The sequence below is a fragment of the Berkeleyomyces rouxiae genome (genome assembly GCF_048999995.1).
Source record: "Berkeleyomyces rouxiae strain 22BRR77 chromosome Unknown BrBRR77_ptg000005l, whole genome shotgun sequence".
NCBI lineage: Eukaryota > Fungi > Ascomycota > Sordariomycetes > Microascales > Ceratocystidaceae > Berkeleyomyces > Berkeleyomyces rouxiae.
The window spans coordinates 892,318-905,843 of NW_027396495.1; the positions used below are offsets into that span (position 1 = coordinate 892,318).

Consider the following 13,526-nt stretch of genomic DNA (forward strand, 5'->3'; position numbering starts at 1 on the left):
GAGAAAACGCCAACCTTCCGTAAGGCTATACCACCCAGCAGCATATAATACAAAAAGACAGAAAAACAGCCTCCAGGCCAGCTCCTTTGCTCGCCCTTACGTCGTCCTTGCTGGCCGCGCCGCCTCGGGCATCTCGCCACTCTCCATTGTGCACTGCCACAGCAGCCTCTTCTGGTCATCCAGATTACCCGTGATCGAGTGCCAGACACCCTTATTATGGAACACAACCAAATCGCCCTCTTCCCACGCATGTGCATAGATGTGCTGCGGGCGGACTGTCTTCTTCATCAGCGAGCGGATTTTGGCGCGCACACTGCGGATATCCGTTATCTCCGTGACGGCGCCCGTGGCCGGGTCCGTTGTGCGCAGCGCATACACGCAGCAGCCGACAATCTGGAGCAGCGGCCGGTCGGCGTACAGTGGGTGCTTCCAGACCATCGGGTGGGTCTGCGAGTCGGCCCACGTCCACTCGGGCAGGTCGTCGAGCGGCCGCTCCTGGTCGGCGCTGGAGATGGTCAGCCCGTCCGAAGTGGCGCGGCAGTCACGGATCCATTCGTAGGGGCGCGGGGCATATTGCACAGTGGTGTTGAGAGCCCATTCTTGCTCTTCGGGCGACAGATTGTCAAAGGCACGAGAGCCAGAAATGACTGCAAGCCCAAGGCGTTAGCGGCATGACGGAAAGGGGAGGAGGAGCCGGGTTTGGTCCCCGGGCCTGAATATGTACTGAATCACTTACACGCTGTTGCTCCAGGCGCAATCGACATCTCGTCGCCCTCGTCAAACACTACTCGCTGGTCTCCACCCTCGGGTATCACAAGCCCGTGTATCAAGGTTACACGGCCCGGCAAGCGACGGTGGAGTGGCATATCCATGTGCCACCGATAAAAGCGGGTCTGGCCGGCAGCAACCTCTTCAGGCGAAAGTGGTTCAGCATGGAATTCCTTTTGGTTCTGTGACATTCGGCAGATGGTTAGCTGCAGGGGGTACCAGCCAGGGGGCCGGACTGGCAACTTACGACATGGCGCAAATTGAGCTCAGGGATATCTTCGTAGTTTTCGAAGCGGCCGCTGCCCAGGATGCTGACCATTGGTGCGCGGGGAATGCGGTTACCGCCATTGCGGGACAGAATGTTGTCTTTGTCGGTGACCATCTTCTCGCCGGCCGAGTGGGTTTCCTTGACCTTGTCGTCCCAGACGCCGGCCAACACAGGCAGCACGGCGGGGTGGATGCCCTTTTGCTTCTTGAACACCAGCACCGAGTGTTCCCAGAGCGCCGTTTGCAGCAGCTCTCTGTCCGACTCATCCAGCGCTTCGGGGTCGACCAGGCGCGGGCCGGAGCCCGGGCCGGAGTCGGAAGAGTCTGTATCCCGGAAGCATACTTGGGCGCCAATGCGGGAGTCCTTTTGCAGCGGTGCGGGCAGCGGGCGGATCTCAAAGTGGGTAGAACTGGGATATATGGCGGCAGGCATTTTTGGTGAGGAGATGGGAAAAGACAAATATGACAGAAAATACGAACATGAAAAAAGAAAAGAAAAAGAAGAAAATAATAAAAAAACGAAAGAGGAGATGTAGTCTGCCCGACAAATGGAAGGACGCCGGCAGTTATTAAATGGGAAACTACCCACGATAAAGGTCTTCCCTTGTAGATATGCCCGTCCGCACCTTCCCAAAAATAAATAGAGAATAAAACCTGGGGAAAAAAAATGTGGACTCCGTTCCTTGTCTCTATTCTTTTTTTTCTACTCACGGCTCTGGAAAGACTCGCGCGAGAATTGCAAACATCATACGAGTCAGGCGGTTTCTGGACGGGGACAATTGCCTTCTTGGTGGTGGGTTGTTGCTTTGTTTCCACGCAGGATGAGATCAGTGCAAACCGAGATCATGCAGCAGGAGGTCTATCGTTTAATCGACAGCGTGGACGGACACCGAAGTGAAGAGAGATACATGAAGACAGAGACGGAGCCAGAGGCAAAAGTAGAGGTACCCATGCAGCCCCAGACAGAGGCACACTTCAACTACCGAGCCAAGTACTAGTACAAAGTGCCCATCACGCGGGGCCGTCGCCATGGCCTTCGTCACGCTGCCGCGATCTGCCCTTGTAGTATTCACGTCCTCATGCTACGTGACGTGCACTTGTATATATAGCCTCAGGCCCATTTACCTGACTATATTACGTCCGTCTATAGCCCCCATTGTTGATCTTTCTCGCTGCTGTTGCGTCTCGTCCGTGCTGCCGTTGCTCCGTCTGGGCCCGTGACTAGGCCCCAAGTCTTGGCCGGCCGCATGCCTCTTGTCTCTTTCTGCTTCACTTTTTTTCCCTGGCTGCTTCATCCGCCCGAGATGAAACTTGTCCGGCCTGGCTGAGCAGTCTGCATCCTGCATCTTACGCTCGGCTCCTCAGTCTGCAAGATGCTGCCAAACAGGGCATGGATCACCCTTCTCGCGTGACGTCTCGCTGTCACGTGATGTCATGGCGCCCGGCAGGTGTGGCGCATCCGTTAAAGCGATATCCTTTTTCTATGCATCAACTCTTTACAAGCATACATGTATACCCTTGCGCATCTTCATCTTAGTCTCTCTCGCCTCACTCCCTTCATCCGCCACCATCTCCTGCTCACCCTCGGACTAGAACAGCCAATGTTTGGCTCCTTCCGTGCAACATGTCAGCTCGCTGCACTCCAGGCGATCCATCTGGGTGCCATCAAAGTCAGTAACCCTTGCCCGAATGTACCCCCGCATGGTTGGTGTGTATGTGTCCATGTCCATTATATCCTGCAATGAGACAAGCCCAGAGACATGGCTTCTTGCAAGATCTGACGACCACATACAAGCTTCAGTTCTGAAGTGTACATCTGTCCAGGTCTTGCCGTCCTTGTGCGTGAGCCTGAGGGTTGAGGCCCTGCATCTTGATTTGACGATATGATAACGCCGTAGCATCTCTACAACACCCGGGCGGAAACCTCCTTTTCCATCGTAGCCCTGGTCTTCGAGGCCCTGTCTCTGCCGCTCCCGTCGATTCTTTATAGAAAGCGGCTCGGCAGTCCCAAGAACCAGCGTCCTTTTCAATCTTGTTTTCTGGCCCGACTCCTTTCTTCCATAATTGTCGCATTTGCGCGTCTCGACTCGCTTCCTCCCCGCGCTCCCTCCTTTGCTCCTTTGCTCCTTGCCACTAACGCCATACATACAGTGAGGGCACCCTGCAAAGTTCATGGATCACCCTGTCTGTGGTTCTGCCTCTCGCTAAAGACCCCCCCATAACAAAAGAAAATAGGCGCGTTCCTTGTCTTTTTTATTTCCTTTTCCCGTCCGGCTCCGTTCCGCCTTTCTGCTCCCCCCCCCCCCCCCCCCCCCGAGTTTCTGTGCCGTGTCTCCGTGCCCGCATCTGCGTGTGTCTCCTCCCACAATGTCGTGGCTTCAAAATGCCAAGGCCAAGACTAGGAGCTTGGACAGCTGGAAGTTGCCCAAGCAGACCTCCACCTTGGCTCCGTCGCACGTCTGGACCAATGCCGACATGGACCCCGTGCCGATGTCCATGCGCACATGGAGCATCTGGACGTGGATGGGCTACTGGTGCAGCGACGCCATCAACATTGGTACGTGGCAGGCCGCGTCGTCCATCATCGCCGTGGGACTAACGTGGCGCGATGCCATCCCCATTGTCGTTGTTGCTACCACCGTCGTGGCTATTCCCATGGTGCTCAACGGAGCCATGGGCGCGCGTCTGCACGTGCCCTTTTCCGTGGTTGTGCGCGCCGGCTTCGGCTACTATTTTGCCTACTACTGTATTGTATCGCGTGCCGTGCTAGCCGCCTTTTGGCTGGGCGTGCAGAGTGTCAGTGGCTCCCAGTGCATCACCATCATGCTCGAGGCCATCTGGCCGTCCTACGCCAATATCAAGAACCACCTGCCCGATGACGCCGGAATGACCACCAAGGGCATGATCTCGTACTTTTTATTCTGGGTTGTGCAGATGCCACTGCTGCTGATCCCGCCGCGCCGCCTCAAGTGGCTGTTCATCGTCAAGATGATTGTTGCGCCCATCGTCGCGCTGGCCACGATGGGTTGGTGTATTAACAAGGCCGGGGGCGCCGGTAACATCTTTGACCAGGAGGCTTCGGTCAGCGGCAGCAACAAGGCGTGGCTGTGGTTGTCGTGCATGACGTCCATCACGGGCTCGTGGTCGACCATGGCCTGCAACATTGCCGACTTTTCTCGATACAGCAAGACCCGTAACGGCCAGTTCATCCAGCTGCCTTTTATCCCACTCATCTTCACCGTGTGCTCCGTCATTGGCATCATCACCACGTCGGCCGGAAACGCTATCTGGGGCGAGTATCTGTGGAACCCGCTGGACATCCTTGCCAGGTGGCTGGAGATGGGCAGCGGAGGTCGTGCGGCCGCATTCTTCGCAGCCGTGGCCTGGTTCATTGTGCAGGTCGGCTCCAACATTACGTCCAACTGCATCAGCGCCGCCAACGACCTGACAGTGCTGTTCCCCAAATGGGTCAACATCCACCGCGGCTGCATCATCACGGCTATCGCCGGTGGCTGGGTCTTTGTGCCGTGGAAGATCCTGGCCTCGGCCTCATCCTTCCTCGCCTTCATGGGTGGCTATGCCGTGTTCCTCGGCCCCATTGCCGGCATCATCGTGTCCGACTATTGGCTGGTCCGCCGCCTCCATGTCGATGTCCCGGCCATGTACAACCCAGACGGCCGCTACCACTACTGGCACGGCATCAATTGGCGCGCCCTGGCGACCGTCATCTGCTGCTCGTCGCCAAATCTACCGGGCCTGGCCAAGGCCATCGATCCCGACTCTGTGGATATCAGCAAGGGCGCTGCGAATCTATACTCCTTCAACTACCTCTTTGGCTTCACCACGTCCGTCTTCCTGTACTGGGCGCTGTCGACTCTGTCGCCGCCCACCGAAACGTTTGTTGCCAAGACCATCTTTGGCAACGAAGATTCTCCCAAAGTCGCCGACGGCCCGGAAGACGCAACAGCGGAAAAGCAGGCCTTGTCTTTGATGCCTCAGGAAAAGGGTTTGTAACCAGAGAGGGCTGAAGCGGTCCAGCGGTGACAAATATTATGATAAGAGCGTTGCAATTTAAACACATCCTGATTTAGGGTATAATTTCCGGGCGGTATACACCTGCACATACAGGCCGCTTTCCTAGGGCCTGATTATGGCAAGGAACCTTGTTTTTTTTTCACGTGTGATGGTTTGCAGATTTGGGTCAAGCTTTGTTGAAAAGGTTCGGAAAAAAAAAACTGTTGGGAAAGCCACCCTGGAGTGACAAGGGAATGACGAAACGACGTTTTTTTTTTTTTGGCATATGATTAGGGTTTATACCTAGTAGGGTTGATGTGTATATAGGGCTATCACCGGTTTTTAATAATAAGCGTGGATTTGATTGGTTCAAGCAGAATCTTGGCTATGGTAATAACGAAGACGCGTTATCACACAGAACTTCTCAACAAATTTGGATTTTGACATGTGAAAATGCGAGCTGCTGTGCAACATCACAAGTACAATATACAAGTAATCAACTACACCAGTACTTGCCATAACCCTACCAGGCTCCATGCGAGTAATGAATAAAAAAAAAAACTACACCAGTGAAAAAGCTAGTTAACAAGACGCATCGAAGTCTGCACGTGTCGTTCTATTCCTCCCTCTGCCAGTTCTCCCTCTGAGCATCTGGCTCCACTCTTCATGGTAACTTGCTGCGGAATTGTCTGGCGCCAAGTCTAGCTTTGGTGCTTGGTGCCTTTGGGATGGTTCGTCGCTGGGCCTTAGGGAAGCCGTCCCGTCGTCATTTTCTTGGGCTTTTGCTATGACGTTAATGGGAGCTTAGCTGCCACTCTCAAGCTGAATTGTTCTATTCTTCTAGTTATAACTAGAGGATTTGGCGTGCGCACAATGTCTTTCTTGGCCGCTGCCAATGTCGCTCTCCCGTCCCGCTCTTGAACCAAAAAATGCAGACAGGAAAAAAAAAAGTCCCTGGAGAGATTGTTGGTTGCGCCAAAAGGGCATTGGACGAAATAAGAACGCACGAGCAGGCTGGCCAAGCAAACAAGTGGAAAAAAAGCATGTGAAAATAGCAAGATGCATAAAGTACACGCCCTGATCCATGCAAATCACGGCAGCTTTCTTTCGTCTCAAGCGAGCGATGCACAGGCCGTGCTAGGTGCTTTGTTTCTCCCCAACAAACTTTGGCATTTCACATGTCAAAATCGATGGCTTGACAGGCAGGGCGGCGATACGGTGCTGATAGTGACTTGGGGTGCTACGGGACAGTCCAGTGGCTGGGATTGTCATATCGCGGAGTTGACCTGCGCCGTCCACGAGTCTGTTGGTAGAGATGTACTCCCAAGCAGTAACACAGGCTGCGGTGTGGAGGAGAAATGGCACGTCAGTCGCGTCATAAGGCGTTCCAGGGCGCAAAGCTAGACCAACCAGGTACCGGCTCTCTAAAGATGACAAGATCTATGGAGACACGTGCGGCTGAGATTATGCATATGTCACTCTATCTCAAGACACCTGCACGCCATCAGCCAGCAGCGTGGGACAGTGCCGTCCCAGACCACAGAAGGAGAGACTGGGACTAGAAGCCGAGATCTACACTCGAGAACATTATGGAGATGGCTACCAACTAGCACGTTGTAGCTGTATGTAACTGCGTGCATACATACACAGAAGTGTATGCATAGTACTGGCAAGCTCCCCACTTTTGTCTCTGATCCTCGAGTGCGCTCTTAAAAATCAGGCCAAGATCCAGAGCAAAGTATCAGACAACAAGCCGACAAAACACCAGCAAAAGGACAGCCCGGATGGATAGACTTTTATTGTCCACATAAAATCGCCGAAAAAAAGCTTTGGGCTCACAACGCAACGGCAACTGCCTCGCGGATTCCAAAACACATAGGGCAGGTACTTGCTTGCCTTGCAGCGTCGCACCTTCCAAGTTCAGTCCAGCAAACGTTCCTCCTTGATCCGAGTCCACGCTAAAAAGGCTGGCAGAGCCGCCGGCGAAATTCCAGCTCTTCTTGTCTTTCTCGACTTTGTCTTTCTTTTTTTTGTGCTTCATTCTCCGCTGTTGCGCGCGCTACTTTTTGGGGGCATTCTTGCGGTCTTCTTTTTTTTTTCTTGAACGCTGCCCGTTTCTTTTCGCATTTGGCTTTCCTTTTTTTTTCTCTTTTTTTCCTTGTTCCCGAGCCGCCTGTCAATCTCCCGCTCCTTGCGCCCTTGCGCCGCTCCCGAATTGCTTAGCCTCCACGACCGTCTATTCGTCTGCTCTAAGCCTCCGATTGTTTACATAGACACACACGGCTTCCCTCGCCATGAGTAATAGTCACGTGATTCCACAGGACCTCGGCGCCGCTGCGCCAGGCCGCCCCGATTGGAAAAAAGCCGATCCCGAAGACGGCATGGTGTCGTCTCCCGAGGGCTCGGAGACCGCCGCCGACCACGCCCTTGAAGACTTGGGCTACAAGCCCGAGCTGACCAGAAACCGCTCAACCTGGCAGGTTGCCTTTATGTCGTTCGTGCTGGCTTCGATTCCTTATGGACTGGCTACTACCCTCTTCTATCCGCTAATCAACGGCGGCCCGGTCGACATCATCTGGGGCTGGGTGGCCGTCTCAGCCATCATTCTCTGCGTGGCTGCGTCATTGGGCGAGATCACCAGTGTTTACCCCACTGCAGGAGGTCGGTCCTCTCCCTTCCCTTGGCCCGGGCTAATTCTATGTGTACTGCATCTTAATGTATCGTTACGAGTCTAACCTCCCTGTAACAGGCGTATACTACCAGTCATTTATGCTTGCCCCGCCTGCTTGGCGTCGGCTTGCCGCTTGGATCACCGGCTGGCTCTATGTTGTTGGCAACGTGACTATCACGCTCGCTGTCAACTTTGGAACTACGCTGTTTTATGTGGCCTGCATCAACGTGTTTACCGACTCTGACGGCAACGACGTCTTCCCGGCCACAAAGTACCAGACCTTCTTGATCTTCCTCGGCATCACCATTTTCTGCAACCTGGTTTCCTCGCTATGCAACAAGTATCTGCCTTGGCTCGATGTTAGTGTTTCCTACTCCGCCAGTCTGTGCCCCATCAGCCCGGCTAACATGCCTCGTTTTAGACTGCCGCCATCTACTGGACCTTTGCCGGCGTAATTGCTATTGCTGTTTGTATTCTAGTACTGGCCAAGGAAGGCCGCCACACCTCAAAGTATGTCTTCACGCACTTTGAGACAAACTCGGGCTGGGTTTCGGGCTGGTCATTCTGTGTTGGCCTGCTCCACGCCGGCTATGCTACTTCGTCGACTGGCATGGTTATTTCCATGTGTGAGGAGGTCCACAACCCTGCCGTCCAGGTTCCCCGTGCCATGGTCGCCACCATCTTCTTTAACACCATTGCTGGCCTGCTTTTCCTGATTCCCCTGGTCTATGTCCTCCCCGACATTGTCATGCTGATCAACCTGCCCTCGGGTCAGCCCGTCCCCACCATTATCAAGTCTGCTGTTGGTTCTGCCGGTGGTGCATTTGGCCTCCTCATTCCCATCATGGTGCTTGCGTTAATTTGCGGCATTGGTTGCACCACTGCCACATCGCGCTGTATCTGGGCCTTTGCTCGCGACGGCGCTATTCCCGGCTCGCACTGGTGGAAGGAGATTAACCACAAGCTAGATGTGCCGCTAAACGCCATGATTCTGTCTATGCTTGTTCAGATTGCTCTGGGCTCCATCTACTTTGGCTCTTCTGCTGCCTTCAACGCCTTTTCGGGTGTTGGTGTCATTTGCCTGACCTCGTCCTACGCGACGCCCATTGGCATCAGCTTGCTGAATGGCCGGAAACATCTCAAGGCCGCCAAATTCCCTCTTGGCAATGGCCTAGGAACCTTTTGCAACATTGTCTCACTGGCTTGGTCGGCACTGGCCCTGCCGCTTTTCTGCATGCCGTCTTACCTTCCCGTGACTGCGTCCACGGTCAACTATGCACCCGCCGTGTTTGTCGCGTCTATGGGAATTGCTGCCATGTGGTACGTTGTATGGGGCCGTAAAAACTACACAGGCCCGCCGACTCATGAGGAGCAATGAGAGTGCTATGAGCCATGAGCTTATGGCCAATAAATAATTGGCCTGGCCATGGAAAAAGAAAATTCCAAATCGTTGTCGCAGTCTTCTCGCATCCGCTTGCAGCCGTTCTTCTTTTTTTTTCTTCTCTTTCGCGACCTAGCAATCTTTCGTACATATAGCATCTTTGGATACCCTCTAGAGTTTACTGAAACAACAACGCTACGCTACGTCCAGGACCCAGTTGCCATTACCAGCGGGACCACTCCTCGGGAATTCAAAATTGCCGAGAAGAGGCTTTTTATTTTCACTTCATATTCATTCCCTTGGATTTACTGGACGTCGTGTGTGATTCCCCCCCTCCCTCTTCTTCTTTCCTCTTTTCCCATTACTGTTCACCATATCAGCATGAGCGAGCGCATTCACCTTTTACGAAAAAGTAATAGCTTTCCCACAGTTTGGGACCATGAATCTAACAAATACAATGTTTTAAGCAATCCTTGGCGATTTTGTAGCTTACAGGCAAGACTGAAATTCTTGGTTCAGTAGTGATTATTTTTCATTGTTCGTAGCGGGTTTGTTAGTTAGTGATAGTATTCAATAAGAGGACTCACTGCTGTCCTTATACGGAACGTATATTCCAGAACATTGTAAGTTCACATAGAAAGGAATGAATGAATGAAGGTCTTTATTTAACTTGTCTACTCGCGAGGTATTCTCGGCATACGACAGGGGACTACAAGTAGTACCAGAAGTTACATACAGAAACAGAAACCCAAAATCCAAACCATGCATACAGAAACCCCCCGCACGAAGTGTAATGACTAAAGTGTGTCCACCCGCCCAGCCCAGAGGCTGTCCTTTGCTTGTGTGGCCCCAAACCTGACCCAGAGTCCTGGCCTCGCCGCTGATGCAGGCAAAACATAAAAACAAATACAAAGGAAACAACAAAGGGAAGTACAAATAAAGAGAGAAACAAGTAGGAAAAAGGAGGTGATGGCAGCGCAAACGCGCTAAGGGGGAGACCCCGAGGGTACGCCGTCTCCAGGTGGCAGAGGGAGCGCGGGAGGGGCCGCGTCTTGCGCCTGCATGTCCGGCCTCATGCGGCGGTGAGCCAGCAGGCTCCGCGCTTGGTACCGAACAACTTCTGAAAGAAGCTGCTGGACGCCCGCTGTGGGTTGTGGTGGCAAACCCAGATGTGCTCCGGGCACGTGTCGGCTCCGCAGAGGGGACAGGAGAGCACGGCATCCTCGTGCTCGAAACGGCGGTGATAGGCCGCAAAGTCGCCGTGTCCTGACAAAGCTGTCAGCACCGCGCAGGCGAGGTTGCGATCGGTCTCGTCAAGGAGACTTGTCCAAGCCTTCTTCGGGGCCTGCACCGGGTGGCGCAGGTGAGGTCTGGTGTTGCGACCCTCTGCCTCCCACCAGGCGCGATAGTGACAAGATTGGCGATGATAATCTTTGTGTAACCATGAAATCCTGTAGAGCAAAAAGCAAAAACATACAACACCGAGGATTCGCATGTGGTCACCCACCATACTACTGGTTCGGCGCTCTGTGGCTTGACTAAGGGGGAGCAGACGGGACCCCGTATTCTCCACAGGCTATGGTCGTATGTGATAGAGCAGCGTCTGAGAAGAGTCTATAAGGAAAATGGAAAATTGGGCGAGAGCGAAAACTCAACTCCACAGCAGACTGACGATGTAAAAAGTGACATACAACACTGGGGATTCCCACGTGGTCACCCACCGTAGTACTAGTCCAGCGCTTTGTAGGTTAACTAAGGGAGAGCGGACGGGATCCCGTGCTTTCTACAAGCTATGGTCGTATGTGGAAGTTGACTACGAAATCACGGTTTATGTCAGTTCTCTGCGACCGAGATAAGTGGTCGTTTCCTAGCAGCGAGATCCCGAGTCGGTGTCTACAGTTTCTTCGGAGCTGGGAGGCTACAGTCACCAAGGCAGTCCGAATCGGAGGATCCCGGCAGCCGGTTATGCCGCTGCCAGGTTGCCAGGACCTGCCTGGTCATCTTGTGAGTCTTTGACGAACACTCCGAATGATGCAAAATAGATGAAATGAAATGAATTAGAAATGACAGTTCCTCACGAAACAGGCGGACCAAATAACATGAGGTAGGCGTGAAATAGTAAGTTCAATTCAATTCAGTCAGTAGACGTTTAAAAATATAATCAAAAAATCAAATGTATCTGACATGTCCCATGGAGAGCATCAAGCTTTCGTCATGGTGATTGTGATCCCATCTGGGCTCAGTGATTTGCACAAACCTGAAATAGAACCATGTTAGAATACGAGACTTGGATACATTGGCGTCATCACAATGGTAGAGAAGCTTGGGCGGAGTTCAAAGTCCTTGCAAAGAGTGCGTATCTCGCGGATAGAGTCATTTTAACACGTCGGTAACCTTTGTAGTTGCGTCACTGCTTTGTCTGGAATTGAGAATAACAATCTCCGTGGACATGAATACTATTACAGGCACTCCATGAAAAAAATGTCGGGAATCATATAGATAGATATTAAGCTAAAATATTCTATTCTTTGTTTCTTTTTAAATAGCTAACTATTGAACAAACCAACGTTCTACCAACACATGCTACCGAATAATTGACCCGGGATTTTGTCTTATGAGCCACAACAAATCTTCACTCACTCTGTCTTAGTTCACCCAGCCATAGTTCTCATCTACTAGTAGTTTTTGCCCCCAGCCAATCTCCAAATTTTCTAGATCAAATACCACAAATCCAGATTTGAAAGCAGGACTACCGAGGACATTCACGCCAAGCTCATTAGAAGACTGCAGTCCACCAAAGCAAAGATCAGCGTCCTCATCGACCCGGTTTAGCTTGAGGTATCTGCCGGGGATATGGATTGACATCTGACCAGATAAGAAAGTGAAGTCGAGCAGTTGACTGGCGCATGGGAAGACGTAGCCGGCGTGTTCCTTGCTGTACTTGGCATTCTCAACCTTGTCGTAGTACTCCTCTATGTATTTGAGGGGCAGCATCAAAAGATCGCTAGCACTGTCAGCAACGACATGCTCTAGGCGCTCTTCATCGACCAAGCTATGGTCAAGCGTTTTAGCGTCAACATTTCCAAGGATTTGGGCTGTGAAGTTCCAGTAGCCTTGGCTCTTGTCCACTTGGCTGTATCCAACCCTTGACTTGTACGAGTTCTCATCAACGAAGCCAAAGTCGACTTGTCCAGTTGAGCAATGCTTAATATCAACCGTAAAGAGCTGTTTGTCCAGCTGAGAGTCGGCGTTGCTTACAAATCCAACATCTGGAAAGAAGCCCAGCGATTCAGAAGTGAAGAGACCCATACCAATGACTCCAGAGACAGATGGAATATTGTGGAAGTTGCTGGGCGCAGTTTCCGCAACCTGTATGACCTGTTTTTTAATAGTAAGGCCACTAATGGACACTACCTCGATATATCCAACACCTGAAGCTGTGTTTCCATTCGGATCCTCGATTTCCCAGTGATAGTCCTCTAGTAGATCGCTGGTGGAAAACCCTTTATAAGTGTAGGAACCCTGCAAGACCTTGGGGTTTGCAGTCTCTGGCGAATGAACCCAAAGACCGTTAAATGCGGTGTCAAAGATGAGATTGTAGATCCTGGGTTCAATCAGACCTATCTTGGTAGCGATTGCAAACTTGCTACCACAGGTTCCCACTGGAAGTGAAGGGGTGGAGATGACACCGCGCTTCTGGTTCCTGTTTAGTGCATCTTTCAGATCCTGGGGCATGAGAACCTTGTACTTGCTGTATATCTCGGCAAGGGATGCAGTACCATCCAAAGAATAGCCGAAGTCAAGGGCTTGCTTCGCGGACCAAGTACCGGGAGCTGACGAGGAGACATCTGCCGAAGACGCTAGAGGAGATGTAGGTAGCGCCAGGGCGATCTGGGAGGCAGCCAGGCTCGTGACAAGAAGAGATGAAAACGAAGGAGCCATGTCAAATGAAGAGTGAACTTGGAAAAGAATGTGGAAAAGTGAATAAGATGTGTAAAGTTGGATGAGAGTGGAGATGTGGAGCCAAAAAATCATCCAAAGAGGAGGTTGATGGGTCTCTATTAATACTTGGATCGCGATGATGTGCCAAAGGCTTTCCCTAGCCTTTTTGCACTCTAATCGACACAGCCGGCCTACACACGGTACACCAGGCTCTACTACAACGCACACCACAAGACTACGAGTTTTCTAGCTGGTTTCTTCGCTCGTTACTGCACACCCTTATGCTCGTGCTCACATTTAGACGATCGATATAGTCAAGTCAAGTCAATGTTGGTATCACTCGGTACCATGAAAGGTCCGTGACTTGCGACATGATCTTTAGACTCTCGATCTAAGCCCCCAACGACTGGGCTGATAAAAGGAAGGACCAAAGTGGCGACTCCATGGACAAAATTCCCTCTCAATACGTATTTGTCTACATTA

At 52.1% G+C, this 13,526-nt stretch overlaps 4 protein-coding genes across 4 annotated transcripts; 2 read left to right on the plus strand and 2 right to left on the minus strand.

The window, feature by feature from the left end:
* Nucleotides 1–96: 96 nt before the first annotated feature.
* Nucleotides 97–1,468, minus strand: BROUX77_005374 (uncharacterized protein; the record flags this gene model as incomplete). Its single annotated transcript, XM_073750240.1, has 3 exons — nt 97–647; nt 737–950; nt 1,016–1,468. 3 exons carry the CDS (start codon nt 1,466–1,468, stop codon nt 97–99), a joined length of 1,218 nt encoding a protein of 405 aa, XP_073604260.1.
* Nucleotides 1,469–3,402: 1,934 nt separating this feature from the next.
* On the plus strand, nt 3,403–5,049 carry BROUX77_005375 (uncharacterized protein; the record flags this gene model as incomplete). The annotated part of the gene is made up of 1 exon (XM_073750241.1): nt 3,403–5,049. One exon carries the CDS (start codon nt 3,403–3,405, stop codon nt 5,047–5,049), a length of 1,647 nt encoding a protein of 548 aa, XP_073604261.1.
* Nucleotides 5,050–7,343: 2,294 nt separating this feature from the next.
* Nucleotides 7,344–9,098, plus strand: BROUX77_005376 (uncharacterized protein; the record flags this gene model as incomplete). Its single annotated transcript, XM_073750242.1, has 3 exons — nt 7,344–7,710; nt 7,799–8,079; nt 8,142–9,098. The coding sequence occupies 3 exons, from the start codon at nt 7,344–7,346 to the stop codon at nt 9,096–9,098; spliced, it is 1,605 nt and encodes a 534-aa protein (XP_073604262.1).
* A 2,649-nt stretch (nt 9,099–11,747) lies between these two features.
* On the minus strand, nt 11,748–13,043 carry BROUX77_005377 (uncharacterized protein; the record flags this gene model as incomplete). The annotated part of the gene is made up of 1 exon (XM_073750244.1): nt 11,748–13,043. One exon carries the CDS (start codon nt 13,041–13,043, stop codon nt 11,748–11,750), a length of 1,296 nt encoding a protein of 431 aa, XP_073604263.1.
* Nucleotides 13,044–13,526: the final 483 nt, after the last annotated feature.